At 41.2% G+C, this 15,806-nt stretch overlaps 1 protein-coding gene across 4 annotated transcripts in view; it reads left to right on the forward strand.

Moving 5' to 3' along the window:
• Positions 1-3,813: 3,813 nt before the first annotated feature.
• The window catches only part of SUSD1 (sushi domain containing 1), a 767,543-nt gene continuing 755,550 nt past the window's right edge, over positions 3,814-15,806 (forward strand). For 3 of the 4 annotated variants that reach the window (XM_086962059.1, XM_086962061.1, XM_086962060.1), the window contains exon 1: positions 3,814-4,152. In XM_086962059.1, the coding sequence (XP_086818185.1) occupies positions 4,053-4,152 (100 nt within the window). In that variant the 5' untranslated portion in view covers positions 3,814-4,052. The remainder of the gene's footprint in view (positions 4,153-15,806) is intronic. The other variant, XM_086962062.1, reaches the window with a different exon arrangement.

Below are 15,806 nucleotides of genomic sequence, written 5' to 3' on the forward strand. Positions count from 1 at the left end.
GTCCTCAATATCTTTCGCCCTGAAGAAGTCCTATGGACGAAAAGCGTTGGCTACGTTTTTTTACATGAAGACTTTCAATAAAAGCAAGAAAGAAAACTTTAAGTCCTACTGAATTGTTTCTTCCTAATTACTTTTTTGATTATTACTGTGAACTGTACTTTGTGTGGGGTGCTGAACCATTGTGTTGGATTGTAATTATGTTGGGAGTCTAGGGGTATATGACTCCAGGTTCCTAGCACCCACAACAAACTTATTGTACCACAAAACATTGGATAAGGTGCAGCTTTCTTGGCCCTATACCCCTGTTCTAGTGTTTTGCAGGTCCAGGAGGCATGCTGTACCCATTCTCCATGTCATGGAGTTCTCCTCTAATGACACAAGGGAGGGTGACACGCCAACTGCTCCCCTGGAGGAAACCAATGCTGGGCTGCAGTTCACCTCCGAGAGTGTGCACACAGCTGTGAGACGCGCAGCACAACTCGACAGGGTGACAGGGTCTTCAGAGGGCTGGAGGCCACTATGGTTAAAGTGCAGCGCCTGCAGGGGAAGGCCATACAATCATTGCAAAGACAAATGTGGCACTTAAACCAAAACATGGGCAATATTGACCGGGGCATAAGCTCCATGGCAGAGGGCATCAGGGAAATGGCAGAGGGAATGCGGGACATGTCCCAGTCCTCTCATGGATCTCTGCTTCAGTAAGTTGGAAGAGTGTGATCTGCTGTCTGTAGACTTGCTCCTCCCATCTCCAGATCCTCTCTCCTGCTGCCTGTAGCCGTAGCCGCCTTGCAATGACATAGAAAGCCGCCATAGTGATCACACTCTTGCATTTTGGGATTGCTTATATACCATGTGGCTGATTACCACCTGCTTCCAGTTGGTGTTAATTACCGACTCTTAAATACCGAATTTCATCAAATTCGGTATTTCTGATTTTACCTACATATCTTTTCTCGTTTTACCGTTTCTTATTTACCGATTTGGTAAATACCGAATCGGTAAATACAGATTCAGTAATTTTGAATTTGGTAATGATGAATCGGTATTTACCGATTCATAGTTACCGAATCCTTACATTTGGCCTCCTACATCTCAAATGTCTAAATACCGGTCGGTAACAGCAAATTGACCGAATTTCGGCCGTTACCGACCAGTATTTAGCTACCTTCATATGGCCCATAGTGCTTATGAGTGAGGAAAGAGTGGATAATGTGTGTGTTAGCGAGAGCATGGTGAAAGGGGGTGGGGGCGACACAGGGACATACTTGCTGAAAGAGGAAGTATAAAGTCCGTCATAGACATGCCACATGTGCAAATGGACAATTTCAGAAAGATGGAGAGAGAGCGAGAGAGAGAGAGAGAGAGAGAAAGAATGCAATTGGCTGAAAGAGTGAGAAACTGTAGAGGACAGTCTGAATAATAGAACATGGCAGATTGAAGCACTCTGAAGACTGCTTCCCTTCGACTGACATTATTAATGTTTAAATCTCGGGCGTGGCTTGTTTCAAACGTATTTTGTTTATTCAGTGATATGTCTGGATACCATAATATAACACTCACAGGCATGCAAATACTAGACATTGCTCTGATTTACTCATGAGGAAGTATCACTCGTTCAACAGTAGAATGTCACTCATTCTCACACTAAAACCATAGAGTGGATGTGGCATAACAGCCAGATCTGTTGACTTTGGAGCTGGGGAACTACAGGGCATATTTACAAGCCCCTATCGCCAGAAGAACTTCACTGTTTATGACGTTTCTGTGGCAATATGGGCTTCGCCTTTTTTACAAACCAGTGTTAAGCCACTTAATGTGGCTTAACCTCATCAATGCGGCGCGAATTCCGCCGCAGTGCTGAAGATTCTAATCGCGGGCGTGGTCAAGACGGCTCCCGGCCGTCATCAGCACACGCCCACTGTAACTCATGACGGCCGGGAGCCGTCATCAGCGTCGAAGAGGTTAACGCTGCCTTGTAAATAAGGCACCCTTTCTCGCTCTACTTAGCGTTAAAGGAGAGGGCAATGGGTGTTGCAAAACACCCATTGATTTTGACTTTGCCTCATATTTACAAGGGTTGCGTAAATAGGGGGCAGCGCAAAAATTAAGACCAGGGCAAACCTTGTCTAAACATGGCGAAATGGGGAGGAATTATTTATTTCTCCATGTTTTTGCTGTTCCTATGTGTAATTGCGTTGTGCAGCACACTATAAACAGCAAAACGCCATGAATGATTGTTTATGGTCAGCACATAAACAATCACTAAAAAAATTACAATTTGCAACTTCTATGTGTGCTGCACGATGCAGCACACATAATTAATTTTTTTATTTGCGAGATTAATAGTGCAAGGTAGCAGCAGATAGGCATTCCCAGGACTGGACATTAACCCGTTAACCGCGGCGGTAATTCCGCCGCGGTGCGGGCGTTTCCGTGCGCGGGTGGAATGCCTCTGGGGAGGTAGCGCGGTCGACGGCAGCGCTTAAGGGGTTAAGAAAGCCAAGGGGTTACAAATCGTCCTTTGTGATTGCTAATGTGCAGGAAGGGACACCTTCCAGCACCAAAACAATCAATCCCCTTCCCCAACGCAGGCACCCTTGCACCATAGTGCCATGTAGCTTAATTCAGCGCCAGCACTAGGGGAAACGCAGGGGCGCACCATATCTTTGTAAATAAGGCGCATCGCTACGTTTTCAGAAAAAGAGCTGCCATTAGCACGTTTTGCTTAATGCCACGCTCTGTCATTCTGTTGTACATACATATGCCCCAAGGTCCAAGTCTCGGCAATGACAGCTGAACATCCTGTGATTCTGGGCAAATCACTTAATCTCCCCGTGCCTATCCAAAATGAATGTGTCCTTCTGTAATGTAACTACTCTTCATGTAAAGCGCTCCAAAACCGTCGTGTCGAGTTCGCGCTATGTTTAACTGTAAAAAAAAAAAAAAGTCACTCATAAGGAATCTAGGGGCATATTATCAAGGGGGTTTATCTCCGCTTTTTTGGCTTTAAAAGCCAAGAAAGCGGAGATAAAATGATCTCCCTATTACCTAGCTGTCGGTAACACCAGTTAGCGACAGCTAGTAGGAGATAGCGACCATCTTGGGCCCAGCTTTGCATGTCAGTGATATTTATCACTAATGACATGCAAAGTGGGCGTGCCAAGATGTTAGCGACTGGAAACAGTCGCTAACATCGCTATCTCCTATTACCAACTTTTGGAGATACTCGCGCTAAGCGCGAATATCTCCAAAAGCTAACACCTGCCCTGAGCAGTTCTTAGCCATGTTATCCAATGGGAGGTGGATAACATGGCTAAGAGCATTAGCTCGGTAATGCATGAATATCGCTGACTTTACAGCGATATTCATGCATTTCGGCCGATTTTTATCGCTTAGGAGATAAACCTTGATAATAGCAAGGCTCCTAAGCGATAAAAATCGCCGGAGCTTGGCGATAAAAATATCGCCGCTAAACCAACATAGCGATAATTATCTCTAGTTGTTGGTAATATGCTCCCTAAAAACTTGCCAGCTATGCCACTCTCCGGTGATGCGGCGGGCTGGGAGTTTCTAGGCGCTGAAAATGTCAATTCTCTCTGGTTTCCGTGTAACGGTACTCATTAATTGTTGTGGGAAAGTATGACTCAAAAGGCTATTCAAACTGAGCCCATGGGCGCTTTTTTTGAAGTTGCACGTTTGGGCAGGGACAAGTGCTTTAAGAGCCTCCAGACCAAACACACCCCTTATCTACTCTGCCACTTGTTATTTCACTTCCACTTCAGTGCCCTGTAGGTGGCACTGAAGGAGGCGGCGGGGAGGAAGGCGGGGGGCTGCAGGGCACGCAAAGTTACACTCTGAGGCAGAGGCGAAAGAGTTGCCGTCGAGGGGGAGCGCTCAAAATACAGAGTCGGGACCTGTCGTTATTAACAAAAAAATCTTCACCGCAAAAGTTTTTTTTTTTATCGTCAGGGAGGATGCGCTGGGCAGGAAGAAGACTTTAAGATGCCGTCAGAGGGGGCCTGCTCTCGGAGCGTGGCAGCGCGGGGGCAGAGATGGTGACCCGAGTAAAGCAGGCAGGACCCTCTGTGCCCGGGTGGGCGGCCCTGCTGCTTGTGATCCTGGGCATCTGCTGGGGGCGACCGGTACGGCACGGTAAGTGGCTCAAAAATTGAGATGTAATTAATGGTGGCGTAACGGTCACACGTGCTGCGTTTCTGGCGCCTCTAGACGATTTGGGTTAGAGAGTGCTTCGAGGAAGGTTTCGGTGAGCCTTGGAGCACGAAGGTGGTGTGTCTGTGACAGAAGTAGTGTCAAAAAATTCTCCTATGTCCATGCCAGCTGACAGTTTGATGGACAAGCCTTCTGAGGCACTGCGAGTTCAGTGAGAGGTATTGAGACTTGCACGTTGTGGCAAGGGGTAACACTGAAGCTTCCCCAGTTTCACACGCCTCTGATATTTTTAACATTTTGTGCACAAGCTTGTCAAAATGCGTTTTTAAGGGAAATATGAGCATCATAGTTTAAGTAGGTTAACGAGAGAAAATAAGAGAGAAATTGAAAAGTGGACATGTACATACATTTTGTTATCGTTTCGTAGACGATATATTCCCCACCACTCTCCACCAAACTCCCTTAGTCTGGCTTGCGTGCTATCTATATTAATATACTGTAATTTTATATTCTAGATTTATTGTAAAAAAGGAACACAGAGCATAGCTTTTCGATTGTTTTTGCTAGCTACCCCATTACCATCCCATCCCACTAAAATGTTGGACACGATTTCTATGTTGTTTGCTAAATATATTTATTGAGATGAATGAAAAAGAGCTACATACAGCCTTTCTGTGTTTGTCCCTATTTCTTTAAGAAAATCCCCAGAGCTAAATGTTTTAATAGTGAGAAAAAGTTATATCATTTTGGGTGACCCTGGACCAACTTATACTAATTGAGGGGGAGGGGGTCTTGGGGCAGTGGTTAATTTGTAAAAAAAAGAAGTCCCGGGCTCTTGTCAGGAGGCAGCTTGCACCAGCCCATATCTCCTGTTAGCACCGCCTAAAACAGAACCAACTACCAGCCATGAAAGACGGGTAAGGATGTGGCATAATGTCAGGGCTGCCGACTTCGGAGCTGGGGAACCAGATTTGTGTCTCAGTGTTGGACCAACATCCTGTCATTCTGGGCAAATCACTAATCTCCCTGTGCCTACCAATAATGAATGTGATTGTGAGAATAACTGGGTACATAAAAAGCACAGGTGTTGATGATTAAGTGCTGGTGCTGAGCACTGGAAACCACCGGCTCAAATTAAGCACTGGCTTGTGGCTCCATGGGGCTCCATGTCATTGAACACTTTGTGGCTAGTTCTGAGTTTACACAGGTGTGTTCTGGGAGCTGTAGTCGTGGTTCAGTTCAATTAAACCATGTGTACCAGTGGCGTATCGAAACTTGAGGAGCCCATCTGTAAGGTACATGGAGGACTTCCCACTCTGGATTTAATCAGCTCTCCGGCCAGAGTATTGTCCTGAGGGGGCCCCCTGAAGCTCGGGTCCCCCACCACGGGACTGCGGAGCCTGTGTAACACCACTGACGTGTACTAGCACTCCTGAAAGTATTTGTTAAAGGAATATGTCTCAGCGGCGTGGAGCATTCTGGCACCCTTAGGTCATGGTAAGAAGCCCCACACAGAGCTCTCACATATTCCAGTTCCAAGAGTGGGTAGCTCATACGGGGCCAGATATGCTAAGAACTGATTTGCAAAAATTGTTCGCAAATTGCGCACCGACGTTTTGTGAGTCAATTCTGACTTTTTACAAACTGACCTCTATAGGTCAGTTCGCAAAAAACCTCATTCCCTTTCGACTGGCCGACACACCAAGTGGTACCTCTAAGAACACTGGCTTGTCTTTTACATGTATGATATTATTGACTGTCAGTGTAAGAAAAATGGGGTGAACAGTTTTACATATTGCGTTGACATTTTTTTTTTTAATATGTGATGGAATTAGGAGGTTTAGGATGTGGTACATGCCTAGTATTATTATGGTTGTCTAACTGATCGCCTTGTTTTCTTTTTCATTTTTAATAGTTTGTATATAATGTGAATTTTGTAATTTTCTTTTAAAGATATTTGTATTATATCTAAATAAAGAGAGACCTACCTACCTACCTCATTTGGAGTAGGTCGCAATTATGCCTACCTCATCAATATTTAAGCGCTAGGATGCCGTCAAAGGGATAGCGGCCAAGTGAGGTCAACAGACCACCGTCTCTGGGATCGCATTTAGACAAATTATTTTATATTCCACTCATTGCATGTGTGTTGCACAGTGCAGCGCACATGCAATGTGTGGAGCAGAAATGACCATATTTCTCTTTGTTACCAGCACCTGCTTCAAGGACACATTACATTTTTACCTTAGAAGGTGGGGCTTTGCATTCAAAACTATGTGATCTTGCGCTGATCTACCCAAATAATGTCCCCCTCCCCACCCCCAGAAGGAAAGTGGAGCAAAGTGTTGTTTGGGCTGAGAAAAGGGCACCTTTCCTGCAAAAAACACCTTTTTGAGCTGAATAGTAAATACCCTTGCAAAAGTTAGTGCTACTTTGCATCACTTGCCTTGGTGCAAAGCCTTAGTAAATCTAATCCCCGGTGTATAAGGAACCCGGGCCATATGTACTAAAGCATTTTTCCATAGATACAGAACGTGTACAACCCGTTGATAAATCTGGCCCCATGAGCAGCAGATTTCTGCTAACTGAAGGGCCTCTAGGCACTTCTATCGACTCAGAGAATAGCTGAATGAGGGTGATCGGGCTGAGCATGGAAAATGGGAACTTTTCCTTTGAGTGAGAAGCCCTTTATCTTCCTGGTTAGTTGGATTATATGGGTTGTGTGCCTCTAAAAACCAGTAATGTACGCAATTTGCATGATTTGTATTTGCATAATTACGCGAAATGCAGAGCTTGCTTCTGTATTTTAGAGCAAAATGTATCAATGCGAGGCTGCATTTAATGCTAAAAAATAGCACAAAAACACAAGCCCACAAACAAAGGCTGATCGTTTCTGGCTGTTTGTATTGTTCCCATGCGCTTGCAATAAATGTTTGCGCCGAACAGCGCAAATTATGCGCAGAGGCGTAATACTTAAGTTTGGGAATTTTATGTTGACAAGCGTAATGCAAAATTACTGAAATTATGGGCATTTATATCAACAGAAGAGACATTTTGGCTGGGCCTACTAATAAGAGCACCTGGGAGGAGGGAAGAGGGAGGGAAGGGCATTTGCTAAGAGGTATTTTTAAGAGACTTTTAGTACTGGTCAAATGAGTTGGAAAATGGCTTATTGAGAAGTGGTGACGGTGTGACCCAAAATACTCCCCACAAGGCCTTCTGTGTGAGAGAGATAAGTGGAGCGTGAGGGTATCTCCGGGAGAACCCATGGAGGCCAACTGTCGTAGTTTCGCTTCCTACCGCCTTTTTGAAAGTGCTGTTTACTTGTTTATTTTGGTTTTGACTGGGCAGTTATACCTTTTTAACTATACAGAAAACAATTTCTATCTCTGGGCTCCTTTTCACCGCAAGCCTCTCCAGGTGTTAGACCTCACATCCTGTGTAATACAGATCAAGGTCCGAGTTATTTGCCAATCATCAAAGGATACATTTGGTGATATCTCTAAGTTGTAAATGGGCACTTGGAAATATAGAAGCAGATGTATCAAGCTTTATGTGACTCGCAAAGGCCGAAATTCGCAGAATTTCGGCCTTTGCGAATCGCAAAAGGTCTTTTTGCATGTTTTGGTATGCATCAAAAATTCGCAAAATAAGAAATAGGAAAAATTTGCGCTTCCTTATTTTGCAATAGCATTTATGGAATCACAATTTTGCGATTCCTTAAATGCTTTGTATGAAGCATTTTTGAATTGCGATTTATGTTTAAGAATTCGCAAATTACCACCAAGTTGTAGTTGATGGTAATTTGCGAAGTCTTTAATAAATGCACAATTTAGCATTTTTGATGGTGGCATGTGACGCACACACATGCCCATAGGGCATGTATGCGCGCCATATGCACACACATGTACATTTCAGGGGTGCAGCAGGGTGTCTTTGATACACCCCTGCACCCTTGAAATAATTCTCAAATTGCGATTAGCAGATTGCAAATTCGCAATTTGAGAATGACTTCACAATCATTCCTATGGGCCTCCTGGCCCATAGGAATGCATGGGAAATTATTCATTATTTGCGAATTCGCAAAATGCGAATTCGCAAGTAAGGAAGATTAAGGAATAGCAAAAAAATAGCGATTTTGTTCATACATTCCATTTTGCGAATTCTAAATAGCGATTCCTTAAAAATCGCTATTTAGGAATCGCAAAATGGAATCTTGATACAGCTGCCCCATAGTGTTTAATACTGTGCGTTAGCCAGTTTCTTGATGATGGCGAATTTTTGGGTATGTAAAAGTATGTGTCACAGGGAGTCAAAATGATGTGCCCTGGATCACTTCATATAAGGTCTCCTTTAAAGTTTTGTTTAAAGAGAAACTTGGAAAGTCCTTTTTAGGTTGAGCACACCACACAGCACAACTGTCTGGCTGAGAAAGGCAAATTGTGAGCTTACCAATCACTTAGAGGGGCTTGCAGCCTGCCCATTTCTTACCATTAGTTGGGTGTACTATCACTCAATTGCCTACTTCTTATTCGATAGCTTACCTTGTCCATCTTGTGCCTGTCCCTCCCCTTGAGCATTTCCAATATACTTGTGTCCTTCCACTGCTCAATTTTAGGGAAATGCTTTACTCTTTTATCTTTAATCACTCCACGAGAGTGCTTGTTTTGCAGCTGTCTCCCTAGTGTGGTCTCTTACCCCTCCAAACTCCAATCCATGGATTGGCGCAAAGTGTGCTAGCGCCTAGAACTTCCTCATCAGTTGTCCTAAGGTTTTTCTGTTTGCCTCACCTTCCACAGCGATTAGAATTGGAAATACACCCTTTCATTGATGTGTAGTGCATTGCTGATGCCCCATATCTTTCCATTCTGGAAAGTAAACTGGAACACCCACATTTTAACCCACAGCAGCCATGAAATATAAGCAGAGCTACTTTGTCACTGTAAATGCATTTACAACTGTTTCCAGTTTTGTTTTTGCAATTCAGATTCTGGCCATTATATTGGCATTGCTCCACTTAGTTTAGGAGCATAACAAACATGTTGTCTGAAGACCAAACCACATTTCCTCCTGTATATTCTTCTGGGGCAGAGGGTGTTTCTTCCAGAAACTAAAATAACTTATTTTGTTATGCAAAGCTACTGCAAATTCTAAGCGTTGTAAATAACAGATGTCACTATTACCCAATTTAATGCTTCTCTATTTACTGACCTAGGAAGAATGAGTTATCTTAGCTGGTATTTGAACTGTTAATGCCCGATATCTCAACGATGAACATTTAACTAACTGATATATCCTAAGACTGAGGATCCCTCAATGTAAGGCCTGACATCCTTGGCGTGGTTGTTATCCTAACTTTTTGCCTTCAATGCACCTGTTTTGCTGACTTTGTGTTTGCTGACCTACGTACTCTGTGCACATTAGCTCTTCTAACCAGTGCTAAAGTGCGTGTGCTCTCTTGTTAAAACATGGTAGAATTAGCTTAGACCCAATTAACATAATTAATTTACTTGTGAATTAATAGTAAAGTGGCACTACCTGGGCGCAGGGCCTGTAAATTAAATGCTACTATTCGGCCTGCATCACTGCTTGTGCCACCCTTTAAGTAACCCTTTAAATATGTCTCAGGTGTGCCATTGCAGCCTGTGTGTGTAGTATTAAACTGCCATTTAGACCTGCCACAAAAATAATTTTGCCCGGTCCAAACCTTCCTTTTACATATGTCACCCCTAGGGCAGGCCCTGTAAAAGCCCAGAGGACAGGGTGCAGTGTATTTAAAAAGTAGTACTTGCGTTTTACATGTCTTAGTAGTGGAATGCTCTTAAATTCTTTTTTCACTTCTGCAAGGCCTACCTCCCCAATAGGATAATATTGGAGTTATCTTATTACATTAAATACGCTGTAACTTCTAAATGGGTACAGGTAACCACCAGATCATGTTTGGTGTCTTTCGATTTATAGTGAAAAATCCTCTCTTATGGTAAAGTTGGATTTTGGATTACAATTTTGAAAATGTCACTTTTAGAAAGTTGAAAATTCGTGTTTCTAGCGAATCACTAGATCCATCCCTATGGGCACACCTTTTGTTTCCCCCAGTACGAAATGAGGGTTCCAACACAATTTCAGTTCATATACTTCAGTATTGTTTATTCATACTTGTTTTCCTTTTTACTCGTTATGTATAGTTTTCATCTTCAATCATTTCATATTGTATGTACAACATTCAACATTGTTATATGATGTATCCAATGCATTTCAGGCCTTATATTAAGCCCTTCATCAGGGAATAACACTAAAAATTAAAAATAAAATGAATAAATGACTGTGCATGTACTGTTAAAGTTGTTACAGCATACGTTTGATACAGTTCGATAATGTGCAATAGTGATCACACATTCTGATGATCGATCAATACATAAAATTATAGCGTGACACTCATAATGCAGTAGTCCCTTATCATATAAAAAGGTAGCGATTATCGCCTCACTTACATGTCTGTACACTTTCAATGAATGTTCGTGTCCACTGAGTAAGCTAAAAGTAAAAAGTGCAAATAGTTCATGGTCAAATAGCAGTTAATATATAATTATGTGTGGTGAGTATTTCACAAAACTCATGGGAACTAACCTTGTTCGTGCAGAATTTTACTCCCGTGTATCCGTCAGTGTGGCAACGCCGTTGGCGTCTACCGGATCTACTTTGAACTCTTTTATTGCGCATTCAAAAAGAGTCCCGGTCACGTGACAGACCGTACAACTTGGAGTACTTATTTGTATGTCTTTAATGAGGTTGAATACGGTCTATATCAAATTTAGAGAAGGCACCTTAACCTTAGGAGACCTGCTCTCAAGATGGAATACGCCCGTGCAGGCATCACCACATTGCGCCCTATGCACAACTAGGCCCAAAACTGTGGCTCATTTCCTTTTTGAATGCCCTGATTACACCCACCCAAGAAGACATTGGCTCAAACCTCTCTGCAGACAATTGGGAACTCGCCAGTATAAGGTGGCCCTACGGATTTTATTAACTGACACATCTTCCCCCATAGTTTGTGGAGTGTCTAAATTTTTTAAATGGGCGTGGTTGATTCGCCTAAAAAGACTGTCCATATCAATTTAATTCCTTTTTAATTAACTTATTTGCTGAACAAATTGAAATCTTTTATCCGACTTGTTCTTAAATTTTACAGTCTTTTACGGTGTGCTGTTTTATATACTTTTGTAATGCTTTTATGATACTTGCATATCGAAATAAAGCTATCATCCAACCGAATACGGTTATAATTTAACCGTGTAGTAGTGGTAGTGGTATAATGTAGTCTAAAAAAACGGAAATGGCGAAAGTATGAGAGGAAAAAGTTGTGTAGCATAATATATCGGTTAAATGTTAAACTCGAACCCATGGAATTCTAAATGATATTAGTGTCTTAATACGTAGAGCTATAATCAAAGGTGAAGTACTGGGTAATGTTCATGCATAATTATCATCAATCATCGTTTAGTATCACAGGACAATGTAACTGGAAATATATCTAAGTAAATTAAATTAAATTAAATTCAAGAATTCACAATTACTACCATGTCGATCAAAGAACAATTCATCAAGTATCATAAGTAACACAATAGTTCAATTCGGTCATTGAGACCATGTGGAATCCGTGATGATAGTTTTTGTATCCAGTAATTCTCCCTTTTAAGGAGATGCTTGGTGTTGTCTCGTCCTTCAACTTTATCAACAGTTTCCAATATAATGAATTTCAATTGGGATATGTTGTGTTTTTCTTCCAAAAAATGGGCAGCTATGGAGGATTTCATATTTTTTGTTCGTATATTTGATTTGTGCTCGGACAGTCTGGTTTTCATGCGTCTCTCAGTTTTACCAATGTATAATTTTCCGCATGGGCATTTAAGAGCATAGATAACATTGGTTGTATCGCAGGTAGCATTAACTTTTAGTTTTATTTCAAATCCTTTCATGGAGTGATTGATTTTATTCCCTTTGATTATACTGTTACAGTTTCCACAGTTCAGACAGGGTTTTGTTCCTTTGAATGTGTCCATTTTGGGTGTTTTCTGTTGTAGCATTTCTCCTAGATTTTGAGCTTTAGTGTAGGCGAACAATGGTGGTTCTTCAAAAATTCTGTTGAAGTCCGGTTCTAAGTTCAATATATGCCAATGTTTTAAAATGATTTTTTGGAATTTTGTGCTGGCTGTAGAAAATTTTGAGACTGCTACCATCCTGGTTTGTTCCTTTTCATTTGATGTTTTAAGAAGTTCTTGTCTTTGTATGGAGTCAATTTTCTTCCTTGATTCTTCAATGACTTTATCAGAATAACCTCTTGTCTTGAGTCTATTGGACATTTCATTCAGTCTCTTTTGTAGATTCGTTTCTTCTGACACTATACGTTTTACTCTTGCCATTTGGGAGTATGGTAAATATTTTTTTAAATTAGGTTCATGAAAACTGGAGAAATGTAACATGTTATTACGATCAGTGCTTTTGATGTGTAGATCCGTTTCAAATCCTGTTTTAGTGATGGATACTTTTACATCTAGAAAGGTGACCAAGGTGTTTGAAATATCCCATGTTAGTTGAATGCGATCATCTGTGTTGATAAATTCTTTGAGAGCAGTATGTAATTCTTCTTGTGTACTTTTCCATATGATGAATATGTCATCTATATACCTGATAAACAGTTTAAGAGTTTTCTGCCATGCGGTTTTTGAAAAAATGTGAGCTTCCTCATAATCTCGCATAAAAATGTTGGCGTATGCCGGTGCTGCTGAGTTGCCCATCGCCATTCCCACTAGTTGTTGGTACCAGCTTTCTTTGTATCTGAAATAGCTTTGGTAAAGCGTAAATATCATTAATTCCATTAGAAAAGTTTGAAATTGGAGTTCCAAATCTGTGTCAAGTAAAGGCTTTTCCACTGCTTCTAGACCTAAAGAATGTGGTATAGATGTGTATAAAGAACATACATCTGCAGTACAGAGTATAAGATTTTCATCTGGCTCAATCAAGATTTCATTTAGTTTTAGCAAAAAGTCTGTTGTGTCTTTCACATAGGTTTTCATATTTGTGACTGCTGTTTGTAGATATTTGTCTATGAGTTGACCAACTGGTTCGTGCAGGCTTCCACAAGTGGATACAATCGGTCTTAGAGGTGGGTTTTTGAGGTTCTTATGTATTTTGGGTGTCATGCGGAGAACAGGACTTTTGGGGTTGGTTTTGAAAAGAAATTTCTTGGTTTTGTCGTTGATAGTTCCCATTTCATAAGCTTTTTCTACAATGGTAGTTAAGGTCTTCATGAATTCCATGGTGGGGTTACCTTCAAGTCTCATGTAGGTGTTGGTATCACTAATGTGTTCCATCACTTTGTGCTCATACATGGATGTGTTTAATACGACTAAGGCACCTCCTTTGTCCGCTTTTATACAAATAATTTCTGGTTTAGAGGCTAGTTGTTTGAGGTTATCCAAGTCTTTTCGAGTGATATTCTTTGTACTTTTAGTTTTGTATTTTATGAGTGATAGGTCTTGTTTCACCAATTTTTCAAAGATGTCCAATGTTTTGTGGCTAACCGGTGCCTGAAAAGTACTGTGAGGTCTTAATCCTAGTAGTTGGTCCTTTTCCTCTTTATCTTGTTTTGGAAGAACGTTGTCAAAAAAATGACGCAGCCGGAGTTTCCGCATTAGTTTGAAAAAACTAACTTCAAGCTCTAATGGGTCAGTATCCGTGGTAGGTACAAATGATGTGCCTCGTTGTAGTAATGATACTTCATGAGAGTTTAGTTCGTAATCACTGATATTGATAACTAATTGTTCTGTGTTGTTATTTTCTTCCCTTTCTTGTCTTTGGCCAGTACTGTCGTGCTTCTCGTGTTTGGATGTTCTTTTGTTTTGTCCCCTCCGGGGTCTCCTTTTTGAGCTTGGCCTTGGTCTAGAAAAGGACGTAGTTCATTAGTGTTGCTTACAGTTGGTTGCTCCTGTTTAGATGTTTCAGAAATATTACTTGTCAGTGTTGGTGTTTCCGAAATATTGCTTTTTTGTGTTGGCTTTTGATATCTGCGAGAGGTGTCACTTCCAGATGAAGATGTTTCCGTATTGGATGTGTATGGACGGCTTCTTCTTTTTTGGGCATATACTTCAGCCCATGTGTACACTTCTCCGAGTTTATAATCTAGAGTATCCCTCTTGAATTTACGAATCTTTCTTTCATTTATCTCATGTGTATGTTTGTCTATTTGTTGTTGTATATCATCCAATGTTTTTTTTAATTAATCTTCGGTCATCATGTTTGTGAGTTCAGTAGATATTTTTGAAATTTCTTTGGAAAGTTCATCAAGTATTCCTGATAGTTCTTCGATAATTAGGAGCATAAGGTCAAGCGAATACTTATTTAAAATAGCGAACCATTTATCCCAGAAGGTTTTGGAGTTTTTGCAACGGGAAGGTTTTAGGGCAATCCTTAGGCCTCTCGGTATACGTAAATTGCGATGGTATCTAATTAAAGTGCTCGCATGTAACTTTTGATTGATTTGCCTTTTGGTAAGGTATAAGAGTTGTTTTATATTTTGTTCTTTTGATCTTTTGGTAGACTCTTGCGAAAATTCCTCCCTAATGAGAGCATATATTCGATCTGCTTCATCTGTTTTAAATGTAAATGTGTCCACTCTGGCTTCTGTACTCTTTGAAATTTCATCATAGTTACTCATTTTTAATTGTTTTGCGTGCTGTCGGCCTTGTGGGACGTGTAGAGGTTATCAATGAATTTGTGAAGGCAGACGCACAGCTATATTGATCAATGTCTGTTGAATTTCGTTTCTAAGTTTAGGGTGCTACATAAGAAACGTCCATCGTCCCTGGACGTCAGTGTATACTGAAAATTCGTGTTTCTAGCGAATCACTAGATCCATCCCTATGGGCACACCTTTTGTTTCCCCCAGTTCAAAATGAGGGTTCCAACACAATTTCAGTTCATATACTTCAGTATTGTTTATTCATGCTTGTTTTCCTTTTTACTCGTTTCGACTGGGCAGTTATACCTTTTTAACTATACAGAAAACAGTATCTCTCTGTGCTCCTTTTCACTGCAAGCCTCTCCAGGTGTTAGACCTCACATCCTGTGTAATACAGACCGACCGGTATTAGGCATTTGGGATGTAGGTGGCCTAAATAGCAAATTCGGTAATTTACCGATTCAGTATTTTAAGGAATCGGTAAATTACCGATTCCTTAAAATACAGAATCAGTAAATTACCAAATTTACAATGTAGGGAGCACTCAAATTAGTGCTTTTCCCATTTTAGGGTTCGTTATTTACCACCAACTATAAGTTGGTGGTAAATAAGGAATACCTTTGAAAATGCAAATCTGTGCATTTTCAACTGTGCCATGTGGCAGACATACATGCCCTTAGGGCATGTATGTGTGCCACATCTGCACACAAGCACGATTCAGGGGTGCAACAGGGTGTCAAAGTGACACCCTGGCACCCTTGAATGTTTCCCCCATTTTACTGAATCAGTATTTACCGATTCGGTAATTGCCATTCATTCCTATGGACCTCCAGGCCCAAAGGAATGAATGGCAATTACTGAATCGGTAAATACCGATTCGGTAAATACCGAATCT

This window comes from Lissotriton vulgaris, chromosome 3_1 (assembly GCF_964263255.1).
Source record: "Lissotriton vulgaris chromosome 3_1, aLisVul1.2, whole genome shotgun sequence".
NCBI classification, from domain to species: domain Eukaryota; kingdom Metazoa; phylum Chordata; class Amphibia; order Caudata; family Salamandridae; genus Lissotriton; species Lissotriton vulgaris.